Source organism: Elephas maximus, chromosome 2, assembly GCF_024166365.1.
Source record: "Elephas maximus indicus isolate mEleMax1 chromosome 2, mEleMax1 primary haplotype, whole genome shotgun sequence".
NCBI classification, from domain to species: domain Eukaryota; kingdom Metazoa; phylum Chordata; class Mammalia; order Proboscidea; family Elephantidae; genus Elephas; species Elephas maximus.
Window position 1 is genome coordinate 143450547 of NC_064820.1, and position 19895 is coordinate 143470441.

Sequence of the window (19895 nt, forward strand, 5' to 3'; positions counted from 1 at the left end):
ATACTATTTACAGTAGCCCCCAAGAAGATAAAATACTTAGGAATAAATCTTACCAGAGATGTAGAAGACTTATACAAAGAAAACTACAAAACACTTCTGCAAGAAACCAAAAGAGACCTTCATAAGTAGAAAAACATTCCTTGCTCATGGATAGGAAGAATTAACATTATAAAAATGTCTATTCTACCAAAAGTGATCTATACATTTAATGCAATTCCGATCCAAATTCCAACGACGTTCTTTAATAAGATGGAGAAACAAATTACCAACTTGATATGGAAGGGAAAGAGGCCCCAGATATGTAAACCATTACTGAAAAAGAAGAACAAAGTGGGAGGCCTTACTCTACCTGATCTCAGAACCTATTATACTGCCACAGTATCCAAACAGACTGGTACTGGTACAACAGACACACAGACCAATCGAACAGAATTGAGAATCCAGACATAAATCCATCCACATATGAGCAGTTCACATTTAACAAAGGACTCAAATCAGCTAAATGGGGAAAAGACAGTCTTTTTAACAAATGGTGCTGGCATAACTGGATATCCATCTGCAAAAAAATGTTTAAACAAGACCATACCTCACACAAAGCAGAAAAACAAGGTCAAAATGGATCAAAGACCTAAATATAAAATCTAAAATGATAAAGATCATGGAAGAAAAAATAGGGACAACATTAGGAGTCCTAATACATGGCATGAACAGTATACAAAACATTACTAACAATGCAGAAGAAAAACTAGGTAACTGAGAGCTCCTAAAAATCAAACACCTATGCTCATCCAAAGACTTCACCAAAAGAGTAAAAAGATTACCTACAGACTGTAGAAAGTTTTTAGCTATGACATTTCCAATCAGTGCCTGATCTCTAAAATCTACATGATACTGCAAAAACTCAACTGCAAAAAGACAAATAACCCTATTGAAAAATGGGCAAAAAATATGAACAGACACTTCACTAAAGAAGACATTCAGGTAGCTAACACATATATGAGGAAATGCTCACGATCATTAGCCATTAGAGAAATGCAAATCAAAACTACAATGAGATTCCATCTCACTCCAACAAGGCTGGCATTAATTCAAAAAACACAAAATAATAAATGTTGGAGAGGCTGTGGAGAGATTGGAACACTTACACTCTACTGGTGGGAATGTAAAAGGTACACCCACTTTGGAAATCGATTTGGTGCTTCCTTAAAATGCTAGAAATAGAACTACCATACGATCTAGCAATCCCATTCCTCGGAATATATCCTAGAGAAATAAGAGGCTTTTCATAAACAGATATATGCACACTCATGTTTATTGCAGCACTGTTTACAATAGCAAAAAGATGGCAGCAACCAATAAGCCCATCGACAGATAAATGGATGAATAAATTATCACATATTCACAAAATGGAATACTATGCATCGATAAAGAACAGTGATGAATCTGTGAAACATTTCATAACATGGAGTAATCTGGAAGTCATTATGCTGAGTGAAATTAGTCAGTTGCAAAAGGACAAATATTGTATAAGACCACTATTATAAGAACTTGAGAAATCGTTTAAACAGAGAAGAAAATATTCTTTGATGGTTACGAGAGTGGGGAGGGAAGGAGGGTGGTAGAGGGGTATTCACTAATTAGATAGTAGATAAGAACTACTTTAGGTGAAGGGAAAGACAACACACAATACAGGCAAGGTCAGCACAACTGAACTAAACCAGAAGCAAAGAAGTTTCCTGAATAAACTGAATGCTTCGAAGGCCAGCATAATAGGGGTGGTGGTTTGCGGACCCCGGTTTCAGGGGACATCTAAGCCAATTGGCATAATAAAATCTATTAGGAAAACATTTGGCATCCCAACTTGGAGACTGGCATCTGGGGTCTTAAATGCTAGCAAGTGGCCATCTAAGATACATGAATTGGTCTCAACCCACCTGGACCAAAGAAGAATGAAGAACACCAAGGACACAAGGTAATTACGAGCCCAAGAGACAGAAAGGGCCACATGAACCAGAGACTACATCATCCTGAGACCAGAAGAACTAGATGGTGCCTGGCTATAACCAATGACTGCCCTGTCAGGGGATACAACAGAGAACCCCTGAGGGAGCAGGAGAACAGTGGGATGCAGACCCCAAATTCTCATAAAAAGACCAGACTCAGTGGTCTGACTGAGACTAGAAGGACCCTGGTGGTCATGGCACCCAGACCTTCTGTTGGCCCAGGACAGGAAACATTCCCAAAGCCAACTCTTCAGACAGGTATTGGACTGGACAATGGGTTGGAGAGGGATGCTGGTGAAGAGTGAGCTTCTTGGATCAGGTGGACACTTGAACTATGTGGGCATCTCCTGCCTGGAGGGGAGATGAGAGGGTGGAGGGGGTTAGAAGCTGGCGAAATAGACACAAAAAGAGAGATCAGGGGGAGGGAACAGGCTGTCTGATTAGGTGGAGAGCAATTGGGAGTATGAAGCAAGGTATACATAAGTTTCTGTGTGAGAGACTGACTTGATTTGTAAACTTTGACTTAAGGCATGATGAAAATTAAAAAAAAAAAAATTTCTGGGTAGTAAACCAACAAGGTTCTTTATGTTTCTGGGTGGAAAATATGTTTCCAGGTGGTAAGGCTAATGATGAAAATTATAAGAGGCTCAGTATATTGTTTTATTTGTATACTATATAGTCCTAAATAATTTTATTCCTTATTTGCTATGGATAGATTTTACGACTGGAGCAACTCAAATATGTTTTATAAACATGAAAACAGTTCAATTCACAGAGATTATATGTTGTCATATGGAAACCGAAGACACGATTTTGGCTTAACTCATGAACTGGAAACATAAGTTAATGAAGAACATCAGTATTGGAAAGCTGTTTTGCAATGCGTTGTTGCTGTCATCATAACAATCACTGAACATGGACTATCTTTTCAAGAAGGAAATGAAGTGTTTGGGTCCCCACAAAATGGAAATTTTGAGAGTTTACTTGAACTTGCTGCTAAGTTTGATCTATTTTTAGCATGTCACATCTCAAAATATGGTAACACAGGAAAGCGCAACCCATCTTATGTGTCTAAAACATCGCTTGAAGAGTTAATAAACTTAATTAGCGATTAAAAAAAAAAAGTCCTTTGACAACATTTTTCCTAAATGTTTTGCTTATCATTTTTGTCAAATATTCCCCCAAATCATCTCTTATTTATTTCCTTAAATAAAGCTGTTCATTTTTCCAAGTTATTACACCAAGTAACAATAAATTCAAATCTTTTATAACTGTATTAAGTCAATGAAGTCTTGATTCACATTGTCAAATATTTCGCTCATGCTATTCAACATTAAGACTGCTTTGTAGAATGCACTGTCACTGTCATCGTTAGGTACCATCAACTCAGCAACCTCATGTGACAGAGCAGAACTGCCCCACAGGGTTTTCTAGGCTGTAATCTTTATGGAAGTAGATCACCAAGTCTTTCTCCTGTGGAGCCACTAAGTAGATTTGAACCACTGACTTTTCAGTTAGCAGCCAAGCACCTAATAGTTTGTGCCAGCAGGGCTCCTTTGTAGAATGTAATAGTGTGAAAACAATCATGTGTACATTCAATTTTTTTTAACTAGGCTGAAATCTTGATTAAAATATACTCAAAGCTTCCAGCTCGCACATTATTCTAAAAGGCAGAATATAATAGATACCACAATAATACAAATACGTAGTAAGCAATACAGTTAGGAAATTTGGGGCAATAAAAATACCTGTTCCAGAATGAATGATATTGTTTCAAGAACTAGGTGAAGGTCCTGTTTCTCTAGAGAAAATGCAGCTTGAAGTTTTTCTTCCTCTTCTTCACTGAAACTGCTCTCAGCCTACAACCCAAATAGCAATCTATTAGTACATATTCAGGTATTCAAAACTTAGACACTCAACAAAAGATTCATTTATTCATATTTGGAATGAGAATTCAAAGAAAAAAAGTGACTCCATGGAGAAAGAAGAAACTAATGAGCTTGCAAATTTCAATATATCAAAATCATAACAGTTCAATTTCTGAGATTCGCCAAATAAAGTACATTTTAAATAACAATATTTTACATTTTCTGGTTTACAGTAGGTAGAAAAACAGTAAACGCCATAATAAATGGACACTTACAAAAAAATACCAGAAGGCAAAGCTCCAAAATGTTAAGTGATTAACTGTAATTTCTATCTTCATTCATTCAAAACTACTTACTGTCTATTATGCGCTACATAAACAGACAGTTCACACCCTCAAGTATCTTCAGTCTACTCAGAAAGACACATAAAAACAAGTAATTAAACACATAAGTTTCATTTTGATAAGTTCTGCAAAAGTAGAGGTGACTGTAAGAGAACATATAGGGCAGGAAACTAACAATTTTCATAATTTTGTTATTTTCCAAAATTTCCACATTAAGCATATATGTATTACTTTTATAAGTTATACATGAGAGAAAGAAGACAGCCATGTGAGATTCTCCAGAAGACTCTCCGTGATCTAAAGATATTGATTTATCAAGTATGAATAACGTTTAAATAAAAAACAAATACTCTATCCACACATACTAAAAGCAACTTTCCCTGCTGCTGCCTCTCCTCACCAGCAAAAAGAAGCAGCTTCAGAAACTTCAAGAGTTCCTGCCTGGATAGCTTAGGACACTGTACAACTGCACAGTTGCTCAAGTGAAGCACCATTAAACTGTAGCTAGCATATTTTTGGTTCTTGGGGGGATGGACAGAACTCCCAGTTTCATCTACCTGTTTTGTGACTAAGGAAAACATGAACCCAACCTCTAAGGAGGCCCAAATGCCATTCACTTACCTCAAGAGCACTGTTTTGCTCTAAATAGTTCTAGAATTTCTGTGACAATCACACCTCTTCCTAGAAATAGTGAGCTACAGTACTAGATTTTACCAATACTGAGGAATGCATTAACAGTTTTACTTATGTATAATCACTGCACCACATGCTGCATTAAATCCAATGGATATTTACAATTTAACTTACAAATTGGTCAATCTGATTCCTTTTAAGACACATTAAATTAGTACTTAGTGATTGAACATGTAGCACAAAAAGCTACCATATTCCCAGTGTATATAAGAAAGTGAGATGGGAAAAAAAAAAGATGAAACAGACATTCTGGAGATCTTTCTGGAGTATTATACTAATAAAGCAGTTTCGAGTAAAGCAGGACAGAAGAACATTTTTATGCTCCCCTTCATCATCCTCCCGATAGCACAGCATCAGGCACATAGCCTTAAGCTAAGGTGGGACTTGAAACACATGAGCAGAACTGCAAATGTAGAATACAGCTTTAACACAAAGTTCCAAACGCATTTTCAGTAACTTGCTCCACATACGATCCAGCAATCCCACTCCTGAGAATATGTCCTAGAAAATAAGAGCTGTCACACAAATAGACATATGCGCACCCACGTTCACTGCACCATTGTTCACAACAGCAGAAAGATTGAAACAACCTAAGAGTGCATCGACAGGTGAATGGATAAACAAATTATGGGACATACACACCATGGAATACTACACAACAATAAAGAACAATGATGAATCAGCAAAACATCTCCCAAACATGGATGAATCTGCTGAGTGAAACAGGTCAATCACAAAAGGGCAAATATTGTATGAGACCACTGTTATAAAAACCCAAGAAAAGGTTTATACAAAGAAAAAAAACAAATTTCGATGGTTACAAAAAGTGGGGAGGGAAATCACTAACCAGATAACAGATAAGTGTTAATTTGGTGAAGGGAAAGACAACACACAATATAGGGGAACTCAGCACAACCTGACCAAGGCAAAGTCATAGAAGCTTCCAAGACACATCCAAGCACCTTGAGGGACCAAGCTACTGGGGCTGAGGGCTGGGGACCATAGTCTCAGGAGACATCTAGGTCAACTGGCATAACATAGTTCAAAAGGAAAATGTTCTACATTCTATTTTGGTGAGTAGTGTCTGAGATCTTAAAAGCTTGCCAGCAGCCATATAAGATACATCTATTGGTCCCATCCAGTCTGGAGAAAAGGAGAATGAAAAAAAAACCAAAGACAAAAGGAAAATATTAGTTCAGAGGACTAATGGACCACATAAGCCACAGCTTCCACCAGCCTGAGCTCACATGAACTAGATGATGCCTGGCTACAACCACCTACTGCTCTGACAGAGATCACAAAAGAGGGTCCCAGGCAGAAAGCGAGAAAAATGTAGAAGAAAATTCAAATTCACAAAAAAAGACCAGACTCACTGGTTTCACAAAGGTTGGAGGAACCGCTGAGACTATGGCCACCAGACAACCTGCTAACTCAGAAATGAAGCCACTCCTGAAGTCCACTTTTCAGCCAAAGATTAGACAGGCCAATAAAACAAACTATAACACATGTGAGGAACATACCTCTTAGTTCAATCAAGTGTTCAAAACCAAATGGTTGATACCTGCCCAAATGCAAAGATGAGAAGGAAGGAAAGGACAGGAAAACTGGACGAATAGACAGGAAACACAGGGTAGAAAGGGGAAGAGTGCTGATATATTGTGAGAACTGCAACCAATGTCACAAAACAATTTGTGTATAAATTTTTGAATTAGAAACTAATTTGTGCTGTAAACTTTCACCTAAAGCAAAAAAAATTAGAAAAAACAAAGATGAGGGAGAGGGTCAGAGACATAAGACAGAACAAGAAATAGGAGAGATTCAAATATTGAGAAGGACTGAATCCACCACTGCTGGTTCTGAAGACTGAGGAAGGAGGCCACAAGCCAAGAAATTCAGGTTGCCTCTAGAAGCCGGGGATGGTCCTCAACTGACATTCAGCAAGGAAACAGAAATCTCAGTTTTATAACTACAAAAGACTGAACTCTGTTAACAATCCAAACAATTAGCAAGGAAACAGGTCCTCCCCTGGAGCCCCTAAAAGGGAAAACAATCCTGCCAACAACTTGATGATAGCCTAGTGAGATCCATGTCAGATTTTCAGTACTGTAAGATAATAAATTTGTGTTGTTTAAGCCAAAAGAATAAATAAATAACTTGCTCCAACTATGGCCCTGGGTGTGGAAACATTAAATTTAAATCCCTCCATTTGCTCCCAAACAGCAGCAGGTCAACTTCTTTCTATCTACCAAAAGCAACCCACAGGTATCTGGGAAAGGAGACATATTCTTCTTTATTTATCCCCTAAATGGGAGAAAATTAAGCACCGGGTTTATAAAATTAGAAAGTGTCTAAAAAACTTAAATTTAAAAATGGAAAGTGGATGCTATTTTTTCTATAAATTTAAACAGCATGTTCCATAAACATACATACACAGCCAGAAAGGAAAAAACCAAAACCAAAAAACCAAACCGGTTGCGGTCAAGTCGCTCCCGACTCATAGCAACCCTATAGGACAGAATAGAACTGCCCCATAGGGTTCCCAAGGAGCCCCCAGTGGATTCCAACTGCCGACCTTTTGGTTAGCAGCTGCAGTTCTTAAACACTACACCACCAGGGTTTCCAGACAGGAAAAACAACACTTAAAAAGAATAAGCTCGGAGGCGGGGGCCAAGATGGCTGACTAGGTAGACGATACCTCGGATCCCTCTTGCAACAAAGACTCGGAAAAACAAGTGAGTCGATCACACACATGTCAATCTACGAACCCTGAACAACAAACACAGATTGAAAGAGTTGACCTGAGTGACAGAGACAGAGAACGAACAACTACGGGGAAGCAGAGACTATTTTCGGAGCCTGGAGCCAACGTCCCAGTCAGGTAACCTTGGCGCTGGGCTTTGGAGGGGACGCAGAGGAGCTGAGCACGACATCCTGTCACAGCGCAAACATGGGGTGCAGCCCTAACCCCCTGAACTGACCTCGGGAGGGGGCCCAACTGGTCCGCGCTGGCAGCGCTGCGACGCGGCTGGCGGGAAGAGAAGACCCCGGGAGGCAGTGACTGGTTTTGGAGCCGGAAGTGCAGCGTCCCAGCCAGGGAACCTTGACGCTGGGCTTTGGACTGGACGCAGAGGGGCTGAACACAACATCCTGTGACGGAGCAAACACGGGGCGCAGCCCTACCCCACTGAACTGACCCCGGGAGACGGCGCAGCCGGTCCGCACGGGCGGAGTGGCCACGCGGCTGGCGGGAGAAGTCCCCGGGAGGCAGCGACTGGTTCTGGAGCCGGGAATGCAGCGTCCCAGGCGGGGAACCTTGGCGCTGGACTTTGGACTGGGCACAGGGGAGATGAGCACAGCATCCCTTGACGGAACAAACACGGGGCACAGCCCTACCCCCCTTAACTGACCACGGGAGGGGGCCCAGCCGGTCCGTGAGGGCGGCGCGGCAACGCGGCTGGCGGGAGGAGAAGTCCCCAGGAGGCAGCGACGGTTTTTGGAGCCGGGAGCGCAGCGTCCCAGCAGGAGAACCTTGACCCTGGGCTTTGGACTGGCGGCGGATGAACTGACCGCCGGCTTCTGCGGGTCTAACCCTCGGGGGCAATCTCTACCCAGCCAGCACACATAGGCGACACACCCCTCGGGAATCTCAGATAAAACAGTCATCACAAGTAAGATAAGTAATTTTGTCTATATTCCGGGGTGCTACTCTCTCCTGTTTTTCTCAACACTCCCCTCCCCCTCCCAGGCAGCTTCATGAACGTTGGAATTTCCAGAGCCAGAGGGAGAACTGCTCCACGGCTTTTCTCTTCACTTTTTATTTTTTTTTTTTGGTCTTTTCCTAACCCATTCTTCCAGCCTGAGAGAAGCAACCACAAAAAACCCAGGGACCAAAAATCCTTCCCTAATTGGACTAAAAACACAGACCCAGCTCCAGCCAAGCATATGTGATCCATATCTTGGGCTTTCATCCCTACAGGGAACAAGGTGGCTATTATAATGCAAAGGCATTTCTGATAGGGATCTGACTGCATTTCTTTTAAGCGGATTAACTAGAAAAACAAGATTCCCAGGTCTGATATCTCTGCTTATTCAACAGAGCCCTCACTGACCCACAACAGAGAACTGAGGGCTGAAGCTCCCCTCAGACGACCTAGCCTCCTGCCTTAGCAGTCTAAGGAGGGTGACACCTACCAATCTGTAGAGGTACTTGCATTGGGGGCCTAAGGTACACCAGCAGAGCCCTCCCTCCAAGGTGCTTTAGGAATAGAGACACACCTACCTCACTGACACTTGGGGGAAGCCTGTCAGCATCCTGCGCCCCCTGGAGTCTGAACCCCAGCTGCTAATAGAATCTGGTGCATACAACTATCACCACTACTTCTCGAGGTGGATAAGTGTTAGGGTGCATCACACACTTGATGACCCAAAATCAGATTCTACTCAAGAATAGTGAATGGACTCAGGCATATACATCTGATGACAGCCCAACCCAGCTGGTAATAGGTCATAAGGAAGTCAAGGGCTACAACAATCAAGACAGCACAATCTAGTAGCCCATCCACGTATATTGAAAGAAAACAAGATAAGACTCAGTGAGCAAATACAGAATAAATCACTACAACATCTTAGTGATGGCTCGGAAACAGCAGTCGATATCAAACCACATAAAGAAGCAGACCATGACAGCTTCTCCAACCCCCCAAACAAAAGAATCAAAATCTTTCCCAAATGAAGATACAATCCTGGAATTATCAGATACAGAATATAAAAAACTAATTTACAGAATGCTTCAAGACATCAGGGATGACCTCAGAAATGAAATAAGGCAAACTGCAGAAAAAGCCAAGGAACACACAGATAAAGCAGTTGAAGAACTCAAAAAGATTCTCCAAGAACATAGTGGAAAAATTAATAAGTTGCAAGAATCCATAGACAGACAGCATTCAGAAATTCAAAAGATTAACAATAAAATTACAGAATTAGACAACGCAATAAGAAGTCAGAGGAGCAGACTCGAGCAATTAAAATGTAGACTGGGACTTCTGGGGGACCAGGGAATCAACACCAACATAGCTGAAAAAAAATCAGATAAAAGAATTTAAAAAAATGAAGAAACCCTAAGAATCATGTGGAACTCTATCAAGAAGGGTAACTTGCGAGTGATTGGAGTCCCAGAACAGGGAGGGGGGACAGAAAACACAGAGAAAATAGTTGAAGAACTCCTGACACAAAACTTCCCTGACATCATGAAAGACGAAAGGGTATCTATCCAAGATGCTCATCGAACCCCATTTAAGATTGATCCAAAAAGAAAAACACCAAGACATATTATCATCAAACTTGCCAAAACCAAAGACAAACAGAAAATTATAAAAGCAGCCAGGGAGAAAAGAAAGGTTTCCTTCAAGGGAGAATCAATAAGAATAAGTTCAGACTACTCAGCAGAAACCATGCAGGCAAGAAGGTAATGGGACAACGTATACAGAGCACTGAACGAGAAAAACTGCCAACCAAGGATCATATATCCAGCAAAACTCTCTCTGAAATATGAAGAAGAAATTAAGATATTTACAGATAAACACAAGTTTAGAGAATTTGCAAAAACTAAACCAAGACTGCAAGAAATGCTAAAGGAGATTGTTTGGCCTGATGACCAATAATATCGGGTACCAGCACAATACAAGGTCACAAAACAGAACGTCCTGATATCAACGCAACACAAATAGGGAAAGCACAAAAACAAACAAGATTAATTCTAAAAAATAAATAAATAAACAAAATAATACACATAACAGGAAATCATGGAAATCAATAGATAAACGATCACAATAATCAAAAAGAGGGACTAAACATAGGAGGCATTGAACTGCCAGATGGAGAGTGATACAAGGCGATATAGAACGATACAAGTTAGGTTTTTACTTAGAAAAATAGGGGTAAATAATAAGGTAACCACAAAAAGGAATATCAATTCCATAACTCAAGAAAAAAGCCAAGAAAAACGTAACGACTCAACAAACATAAAGTTAAACATTATGAAAATGAGGATCTCACAAGCTACTAAGAAAAATGTCTCAGCACAAAAACGCATGTGGAAAAATGAAATGGCCAACAACACACATGAAAAGGCATCAAAATGACAGCACTAAAAACTTATTTATCTATAATTTCGCTGAATGTAAATGGACTAAATGCACCAATAAAGAGACAGAGAGTCACGGACTGGATAAAGAAACACCAGCCATCTATATGCTGCCTACAAGAGACACACCTTAGACTTAGAGACACAAACGAACTAAAACTAAAAGGATGGGAAAAAATATATCAAGCAAACAATAAGCAAAAAAGAACAGGAGTAGCAATATTAATTTCCGACAAAATAGACTTTAGACTTAAATCCACCACAAAGGATAAAGAAGGACACTACATAATGATAAAAGGGACAATTGATCAGGAAGACATAACCATATTAAATATTTATGCACCCAATGACAGGGCTGCAAGATACATAAATCAAATTTTAACAGAATTGAAAAGTGAGATAGACACCTCCACAATTACAGTAGGAGACTTCAACACACCACTTTCAGAGAAGGACAGGACATCCAGTAAGAAGCTCAGTAGAGACACGGAAGACCTACTTATAACAATCAACCAACTTGACCTCATTGACTTATACAGAACTCTCCACCCAACTGCTGCAAAATATACTTTCTTTTCTAGTGCACATGGAACATTCTCTAGAATAGATCACATATTAGGTCATAAAACAAATGTTTGCAGAATCCAAAACATCGAAATATTACAAAGCATCTTCTCAGACCACAAGGCAATGAAGCTAGAAATAAGTAACAGAAAAACTAGGGAAAAGAAATCAAATACTTGGAAAATGAACAATACCCTCCTGAAAAAAGACTGGGTTATAGAAGACATCAAGGAGGGAATAAGGAAATTCATAGAAAGCAACGAGAATGAAAATACTTCCTATCAAAACCTCTGGGACACAGCAAAAGCAGTGCTCAGAGGCCAATTTATATCAATAAATGCACACATTCAAAAAGAAGAAAGAGCCAAAATCAGAGAACTGTCCCTACAACGTGAACAAATAGAAAGTGAGCAACAAAAGAACCCATCAGGCACCAGAAGAAAACAAATAATAAAAATTAGAGCTGAACTAAATGAATTAGAGAACACAAAAACAATTGAAAGAATTAACAAAGCCAAAAGCTGGTTCTTTGAAAAAATTAACAAAATTGATAAACCATTGGCTAGACTGACTAAAGAAAAACAGGAAAGCAAACAAATAACCCGAATAAGAAACGAGAAGGACCACATCACAACAGAGCCAAATGAAATTAAAAGAATCATTTCAGATTACTACGTAAGATAGTACTCTAACAAATTTGAAAACCTAGAAGAAATGGATAAATTCTTGGAAAAATACTACCTACCTAAAGTACCACATTCAGAAGTAGATCAACTAAATAGACCGATAACAAAAAAAGAGATTGAAACCGTAATCAAAAAACTTCCAACAAAAAAAAGTCCTGGCCCAGATGGCTTCACTGCAGAGTTCTACCAAACCTTCAGAGAAGACTTAACATCATTACTACTGAAGGTATTTCAAAGCACAGAAAAAGATGGAATACTACCCAACTCATTCTATGAAGCCACCATCTCCCTGATACCAAAACCAGGTAAAGACATCACAAAAAAAGAAAATTTTAGACCTATATCCCTCATGAACATAGATGCCAAAATCCTCAACAAAATTCTAACCAATAGAATCCAACAATACATCAAAAAAATAACTCACCGTGATCAAGTGGGATTTATACCAGGTATGCAAGGCTGGTTTAATATCACAAAAACCATTAATGTAATCCATCACATAAATAAAACAAAAGATAAAAACCACATGGTCTTATCAATAGATGCAGAAAAGGCATTTGACAAAGTTCAACACCCATTTATGATAAAAACTCTTACCAAAATAGGAATTGAAGGAAAATTCCTCAACATAATAAAGGCCATCTATGCAAAGCCAACAGCCAGCATCACTCTAAATGGAGAGAACCTGAAAGCATTTCCCTTGACAACGGGAACCAGACAAGGATGCCCTTTATCACCGCTCTTATTCAACATCGTACTTGAAGTCCTAGCCAGGGCAATTAGGCTAGACAAAGAAATAAAGGGTATCCAGATTGGCAAGGAGGAACTAAAGCTATCACTATTTGCAGATGACATGATCGTATACACAGAAAACCCTAAGGAATCCTCCAGAAAACTACTGAAACTAATAGAAGAGTTTGGCAGAGTCTCAGGTTATAAAATAAACATACAAAAATCACTTGGATTCCTCTACATCACCAAAAAGAACACCGAAGAGGAAATAACCAAATCAATACCATTCACAGTAGCCCCCAAGAAGATAAAATACTTAGGAATAAATCTTACCAAGGATGTAAAAGACCTATACAAAGAGAACTATAAAACTCTGCTACAAGAAATTCAAAAGGACATACTTAAGTGGAAAAACATACCCTGCTCATGGATAGGAAGACTTAACATAGTAAAAATGTCTATTCTACCAAAAGCCATCTATACACATAACGCACTTCCAATCCAAATACCAATGTCATATTTTAAGGGGATAAAGAAACAAATCACTAATTTCATATGGAAGGGAAAGAACCCCCGGATAAGCAAAGCATTACTGAAAAAGAAGAAGAAAGTGGGAGGCCTCACTCTACCTGATTTCAGAACCTATTATACAGCCACAGTAGTCAAAACAGCCTGGTACTGGTACAACAACAGGCACATAGACCAATGGAACAGAATTGAGAACCCAGATATAAATCCATCCACGTATGAGCAGCTGATATTTGACAAAGGACCAGTGTCAGTCAATTGGGGAAATGATAGTCTTTTTAACAAATGGTGCTGGCATAACTGGATATCCATTTGCAAAAGAATGAAACAGGACCCGTACCTCACACCATGCACAAAAACTAACTCCAAGTGGATCAAAGACCTAAACATAAAGACTAAAACGATAAAGATCATGGAAGAAAAAATAGGGACAACCTTAGGAGCCCTAATACAGGGCATAAACAGAATACAAAACATTACCAAAAATGATGAAGAGAAACCAGATAACTGGGAGCTTCTAAAAATCAAACACCTGTGCTCATCTAAAGACTTCACCAAAAGAGTAAAAAGACCACCTACAGACTGGGAAAGAATATTCAGCTATGACATCTCAGACCAGCGCGTGATCTCTAAAATCTACATGATTCTGTCAAACTCAACCACAAAAAGACAAACAACCCAATCAAGAAGTGGGCAAAGGATAAGAACACACATTTCACTAAAGAAGATATTCAGGCAGCCAACAGATACATGAGAAAATGCTCCCGATCATTAGCCATTAGAGAAATGCAAATTAAAACTACGATGAGATTCCATCTCATACCAACTAGACTGGCATTAATTCAAAAAACACAAAATAATAAATGTCGGAGAGGCTGCGGAGAGATTGGAACTCTCATACACTGCTGGTGGGATTGTAAAATGGTACAACCACTTTGGAAATTCATCTGGCGTTATCTTAAACAGTTAGAAATACAACTACCATAAAAAACCCAGAAATCCCACTCCTCGGAATATACCCTAGAGATACAAGAGCCTTCACACAAACAGATATATGCACACCCATGTTTATTGCAGCTCCGTTTACAATAGCAAAAAGCTGGAAGCAACCAAGGTGTCCATCAACGGATGAATGGGTAAATAAATTGTGGTATATTCGCACAATGGAATACCACGCATCGATAAAGAACAGTGACGAATCTCTGAAACATTTCATAACGTGGAGGAATCTGGAAGGCATTATGCTGAGCGAAATGAGTCAGAGGCAAAAGGACAAATATTGTATAAGACCACTATTATAAGATCTGGAGAAATAGAAAAAACGGAGAAGAACAGATATTTTTGTGGTTACAAAGGGGGGAGGGAGGGAGAGGGTTTTTTATTGATCAATCAGTAGATAAGAACTGCTTTGGGTGAAGGGAAAGACAACACTCAATACAAGGAACATTAGCCTAATTGGACTGGACTAAAAGCAAAGAGGTTTCCGGGATAAAATGAAAGCTTCAAAGGTCAGCGGAGCAGGGGCTGGGGTCGGGGGAACTTGGTTTGAGGGGACTTCTAAGTCAATGGGCAAAATAATTCTACTATGAAAACATTCTGCATCCCACTTTGAATTGTGGCGCCTGGGGTCCTAAATGCCAACAAGCGGCCAGCTAAGATACATCAATTGGTCTCAACCCACCTGGAGCAAAGGCAAAGGAAGAACACCAAGGTCACACGACAACTAAGAGCCCAAGAGACAGAAAGGGCCACATGAACCAGAGACCTACATTATCCTGAGACCAGAAGAACTAGTTGGTGCCCGGCCACAATCGATGTCTGCCCTGTCAGGGAGCACAACAGACAACTCCTGAGGGAGCAGGAGACCAATGGGATACAGACCCCAAATTCTCATAAAAAGACCATACCTAATGGTATGACTGAGACTAGAGGAATCCCAGAGACAATGCTCCCCAGAACTTCTGATGCCACAGGACAGGAACCATCCCCGAAGACAACTCATCAGGCATGAAAAGGACTGGTCAGTGGTGGGGAGAGAGATGCTGATGAAGAGTGAGCTAATTAAATCAGGTGGACACTGGAGAGTGTGTTGACAACTCTTGACTGGAGGGGGGATGGGAAGATAGAGAGAGAGGGAAGATGGCAAAGTTGGCACGAAACGAGAGACTGAAAGAGCTGACTCAATAGGGGGAGAGCAAGTGGGAGAAGGGAGTAATATGTATGTAAACCTACATGTGACAGACTGATTGGAATGGTAAATGTTCACTTGAAGATTAATAAAAATTAATTAAAAAAAATGCTCAAAACAGGGAATCATTGAAGTCAATATGCAAAAGATCACAATAATCAAAAAGAGGGACTAAATACAGGTGGCATAGAACTGCTATATGGAGATGGATACAAGGCGATATAGGACAATACAAGTTAGGTTTTTACTTAGAAAAATAGGGGTAAATATTAAGGTAAACACAAAGAGGTATAACAACTCCATAACTCAAGATAAAACCCAAGAAAAACATAACGACTCAGCAAAGATAAAGTCAAATACTATGAAAATGAGGATCACACAATTTACAAAGAAAAACGTCTCAGCACAAAAAAGTAAGTGGAAAAGTGAAATTGTCAACAACACACATAAAAAGGCATCAAAATGACAACACTAAACACTTACTTATCTATAATTACGCTGAATGTAAATGGACTAAATGCACCAATAAAGAGACGGAGAGTGTCAGACTGGATAAAGAAACACGATCCATCTATATGCTGCCTACAAGAGACACACCTTAGACTTAGAGACACAAACTAAAACTCAGAGGGTGGAAAAAAATGTATCAAGCAAACAATAAGCAAAAAAGAAGAGTAGCAGCAATATTAATTTCTGACAAAATAGACTTTAGACTTAAATCCACCACAAAGGATAAAGAAGGACACTATATAATGATAAAAGGGACAATTGACCAGGAAGATATAACCATATTAAATATTTACGCACCCAATGACAGGGCTGCAAGATACATAAATCAAATTTTAACAGAATTGAAAAGTGAGATAGACATCTCCACAATTGTAGGAGGAGACTTCAACACACCACTTTCGGAGAAGGACAGGACATCCTGTAAGAAGCTCAATAGAGACACGGAAGACCTAATTACAACAATCAACCAACTTGACCTCATTGACATACAGAACTCTCCACCCCACTTCTGCAAAGTATACTTTTTTTTCTAGTGCACATGGAACTTTCTCTAGAATAGACCACATATTAGGTCATAAAATAAACCTTTGCAGAATCCAAAACATCGAAATATTACAAAGCATCTTCTCAGACCACAAGGCCATAAAAGTGGAAATCAGTAACAGAAAAATTAGGGAAAAGAAATCAAATACTTGGAAACTGAAAAATACCCTCCTAAAAAAAGACTGGGTTATACAAGACATTAAGGAGGGAATAAGGAAATTCATAGAATGCAACGAGAATGAAAATACTTCTATCAAAACCTCTGGGACACAGCAAAAGCAGTGCTCAGAGGCCAATTTATATCAATAAATGCACACATACAAAAAGAAGAAAGAGCCAAAATCAGAGAACTGTCCCTACAACTTGAACAAATAGAAAGTGAGCAACAAAAGAATCCATCAGGCACCAGAAGAAAACAAATAATAAAAATTAGAGCTGAACTAAATGAATTAGAGAACAGAAAAACAATTGAAAGAATTAACAAAGCCAAAAGCTGGTTCTTTGAAAAAATTAACTAAATTGATAAACCATTGGCCAGACTGACTAAAGAAATACAGGAAAGGAAACAAATAACCCGAATAAGAAACGAGATGGTACACATCACAACAGACCCAACTGAGATTAAAAGAATCATATCAGATTATTACGAAAAATTGTACTCTAACAAATTTGCAAACCTAGAAGAAAGGGATGAATTCCTGGAAAAACACTACCTACCTAAACTAACACAATCACAAGTAGAACAACTAAATAGACCCATAACAAAAAAAGAGATTGAAACAGTAATAAAAAAACACCCAACAAAAAAAGCCCCGGCCCAGATGGCTTTACTGCAGAGTTCTACCAAACTTTCAGAGAAGAGTTAACACTACTACTACTAAAGGTATTTCAAAGCATAGAAAATGACGGAATACTACCTAACTCATTCTATGAAGCCACCATCTCCCTGATACCAAAACCAGGTAAAGACATCACAAAAAAAGAAAATTACAGACCTATATCCCTCATGAACATAGATGCAAAAATCCTCAACAAAATTCTAGCCAACAGAATTCAACAACATATCAAAAAATTAATCCACCATGACCAAGTGGGATTTATACCAGGAATGCAAGGCTCGTTTAATATTAGAAAAACCATTAATGTAATCCACCATATAAATAAAACAAAAACCACATGATTTTATAAATTGATGCAGAAAAGGCATTTGACAAAGTCCAACACTCATTCATGATAAAAACTCTCACCAAAATAGGAACTGAAGGAAAATTCCTCAACATAATAAAGGGCATCTATACAAAGCCAACAGCCAACATCACTCTAAATGGAGAGAGCCTGAAAGCATTTCCCTTGACAACGGGAACCAGACAAGGATGCCCTTTATCACCGCTCTTATTCAACATTGTGCTAGAGGTCCTAGCCAGAGCAATTAGGCTAGACAAAGAAATAAAGGGTATCCACATTGGCAAGGAGGAAGTAAAGTTATCTCTATTTGCAGATGACATGATCTTATACACAGAAAACCCTAAGGAATCCTCCAGAAAACTACTGAAACTAATAGAAGAGTTTGGCAGAGTCTCAGGTTATAAGATAAACATACAAAAATCACCTGGATTCCTCTACATCAACAAAAAGAACATCGAAGAGGAAATAACCAAATCAATACCATTCACAGTAGCCCCTAAGAAGATAAAATACTTAGGAATAAATCTTACCAAAGATGTAAAAGATCTATACAAAGAAAACTACAAAGTACTCCTATAAGAAATTCAAAAGGACATACTTAAGTGGAAAAACATACCTTGCTCATGGATAGGAAGACTTAACATAGCAAAAATGTCTATTCTACCAAAAGCCATCTATACATACAATGCACTTCCGATCCAAATTCCAATGTCATTTTTTAATGTGATCGAGAAACAAATCACCAACTTCATATGGAAGGGAAAGAAGCCTCAGATAAGCAAAGCATTACTGAAAAAGAAGAAGAAAGTGGGAGGCCTCACTCTACCTGATTTCAGAACCTATTATACAGCCACAGTAGTCAAAACAGCCTGGTACTGGTACAACAACAGACACATAGACCAATGGAACAGAATTGAGAACCCAGATATAAATCCATCCACATATGAGCAGCTGATATTTGACAAAGGCCCAGTGTCAGTTAATTGGGGGAAAGATAGTCTTTTTAACAAATGGTGCTGGCATAACTGGATATCCATTTATAAAAGAATGAAACAGGACCCATACCTCACACCATGCACAAAAACTAACTCCAAGTGGATCAAGACCTAAACATAAAGACTAAAATGATAAAGATCATGGAAGAAAAAATAGGGACAACCTCAGGAGCCCTAATACAAGGCATAAACAGAATACAAAACATTACCAAAAATGATGAAGAGAAACCCAATAACTGGGAGCTCCTAAAAATCAAACACCTATGCTCATCTAAAGACTTCACCAAAAGAGTAAAAAGACCACCTACAGACTGGGAAAGAATTTTCAGCTATGACATTTCAGACCAGCCCCTGATCTCTAAAATCTATATGATTCTGTCAAAACTCAACCACAAAAAGACAAACAACCCAATCAAGAAGTGGGCAAAGGATACGAACACGCACTTCACTAAAGAAGATATTCAGGCAGCTAACAGATACATGAGAAAATGCTCCCGATCATTAGCCATTAAAAAAAAAAGCAAATTAAAACCACGATGAGATTCCATCTCACTCCAACAAGGCTGGCATTAATCCAAAAAACACAAAATAATAAATGTCGGAGAGGCTGCAGAGAGATTGGAACTCTTATACACTGCTGGTGGAAATGTAAAACGGTACAACCACTTTGGAAATCCACCTGGCGTTATCTTAAACAGTTAGAAATAGAACTACCATACAACCCAGAAATCCCACTCCTCGGAATATACCCTAGAGAAATAAGAGCCTTCACACAAACAAATATATGCACACCCATGTTTACTGCAGCTCTGTTTACAATAGCAAAAAGCTGGAAGCAACCAAGGTGTCCATCAACGGATGAATGGATAAATAAATTGTGGTATATTCACACAATGGAATACTACGCATCGATA

General features: G+C 39.1%; 1 protein-coding gene across 1 annotated transcript in view; it reads right to left on the bottom strand.

Moving 5' to 3' along the window:
* COMMD10 (COMM domain containing 10) overlaps positions 1–19895 on the bottom strand; it is a 265416-nt gene that overhangs the window by 236563 nt on the left and 8958 nt on the right. The window contains exon 3 of the mRNA XM_049873632.1: positions 3752–3862. Coding sequence (XP_049729589.1) covers positions 3752–3862 — 111 coding nt within the window. The remainder of the gene's footprint in view (positions 1–3751; positions 3863–19895) is intronic.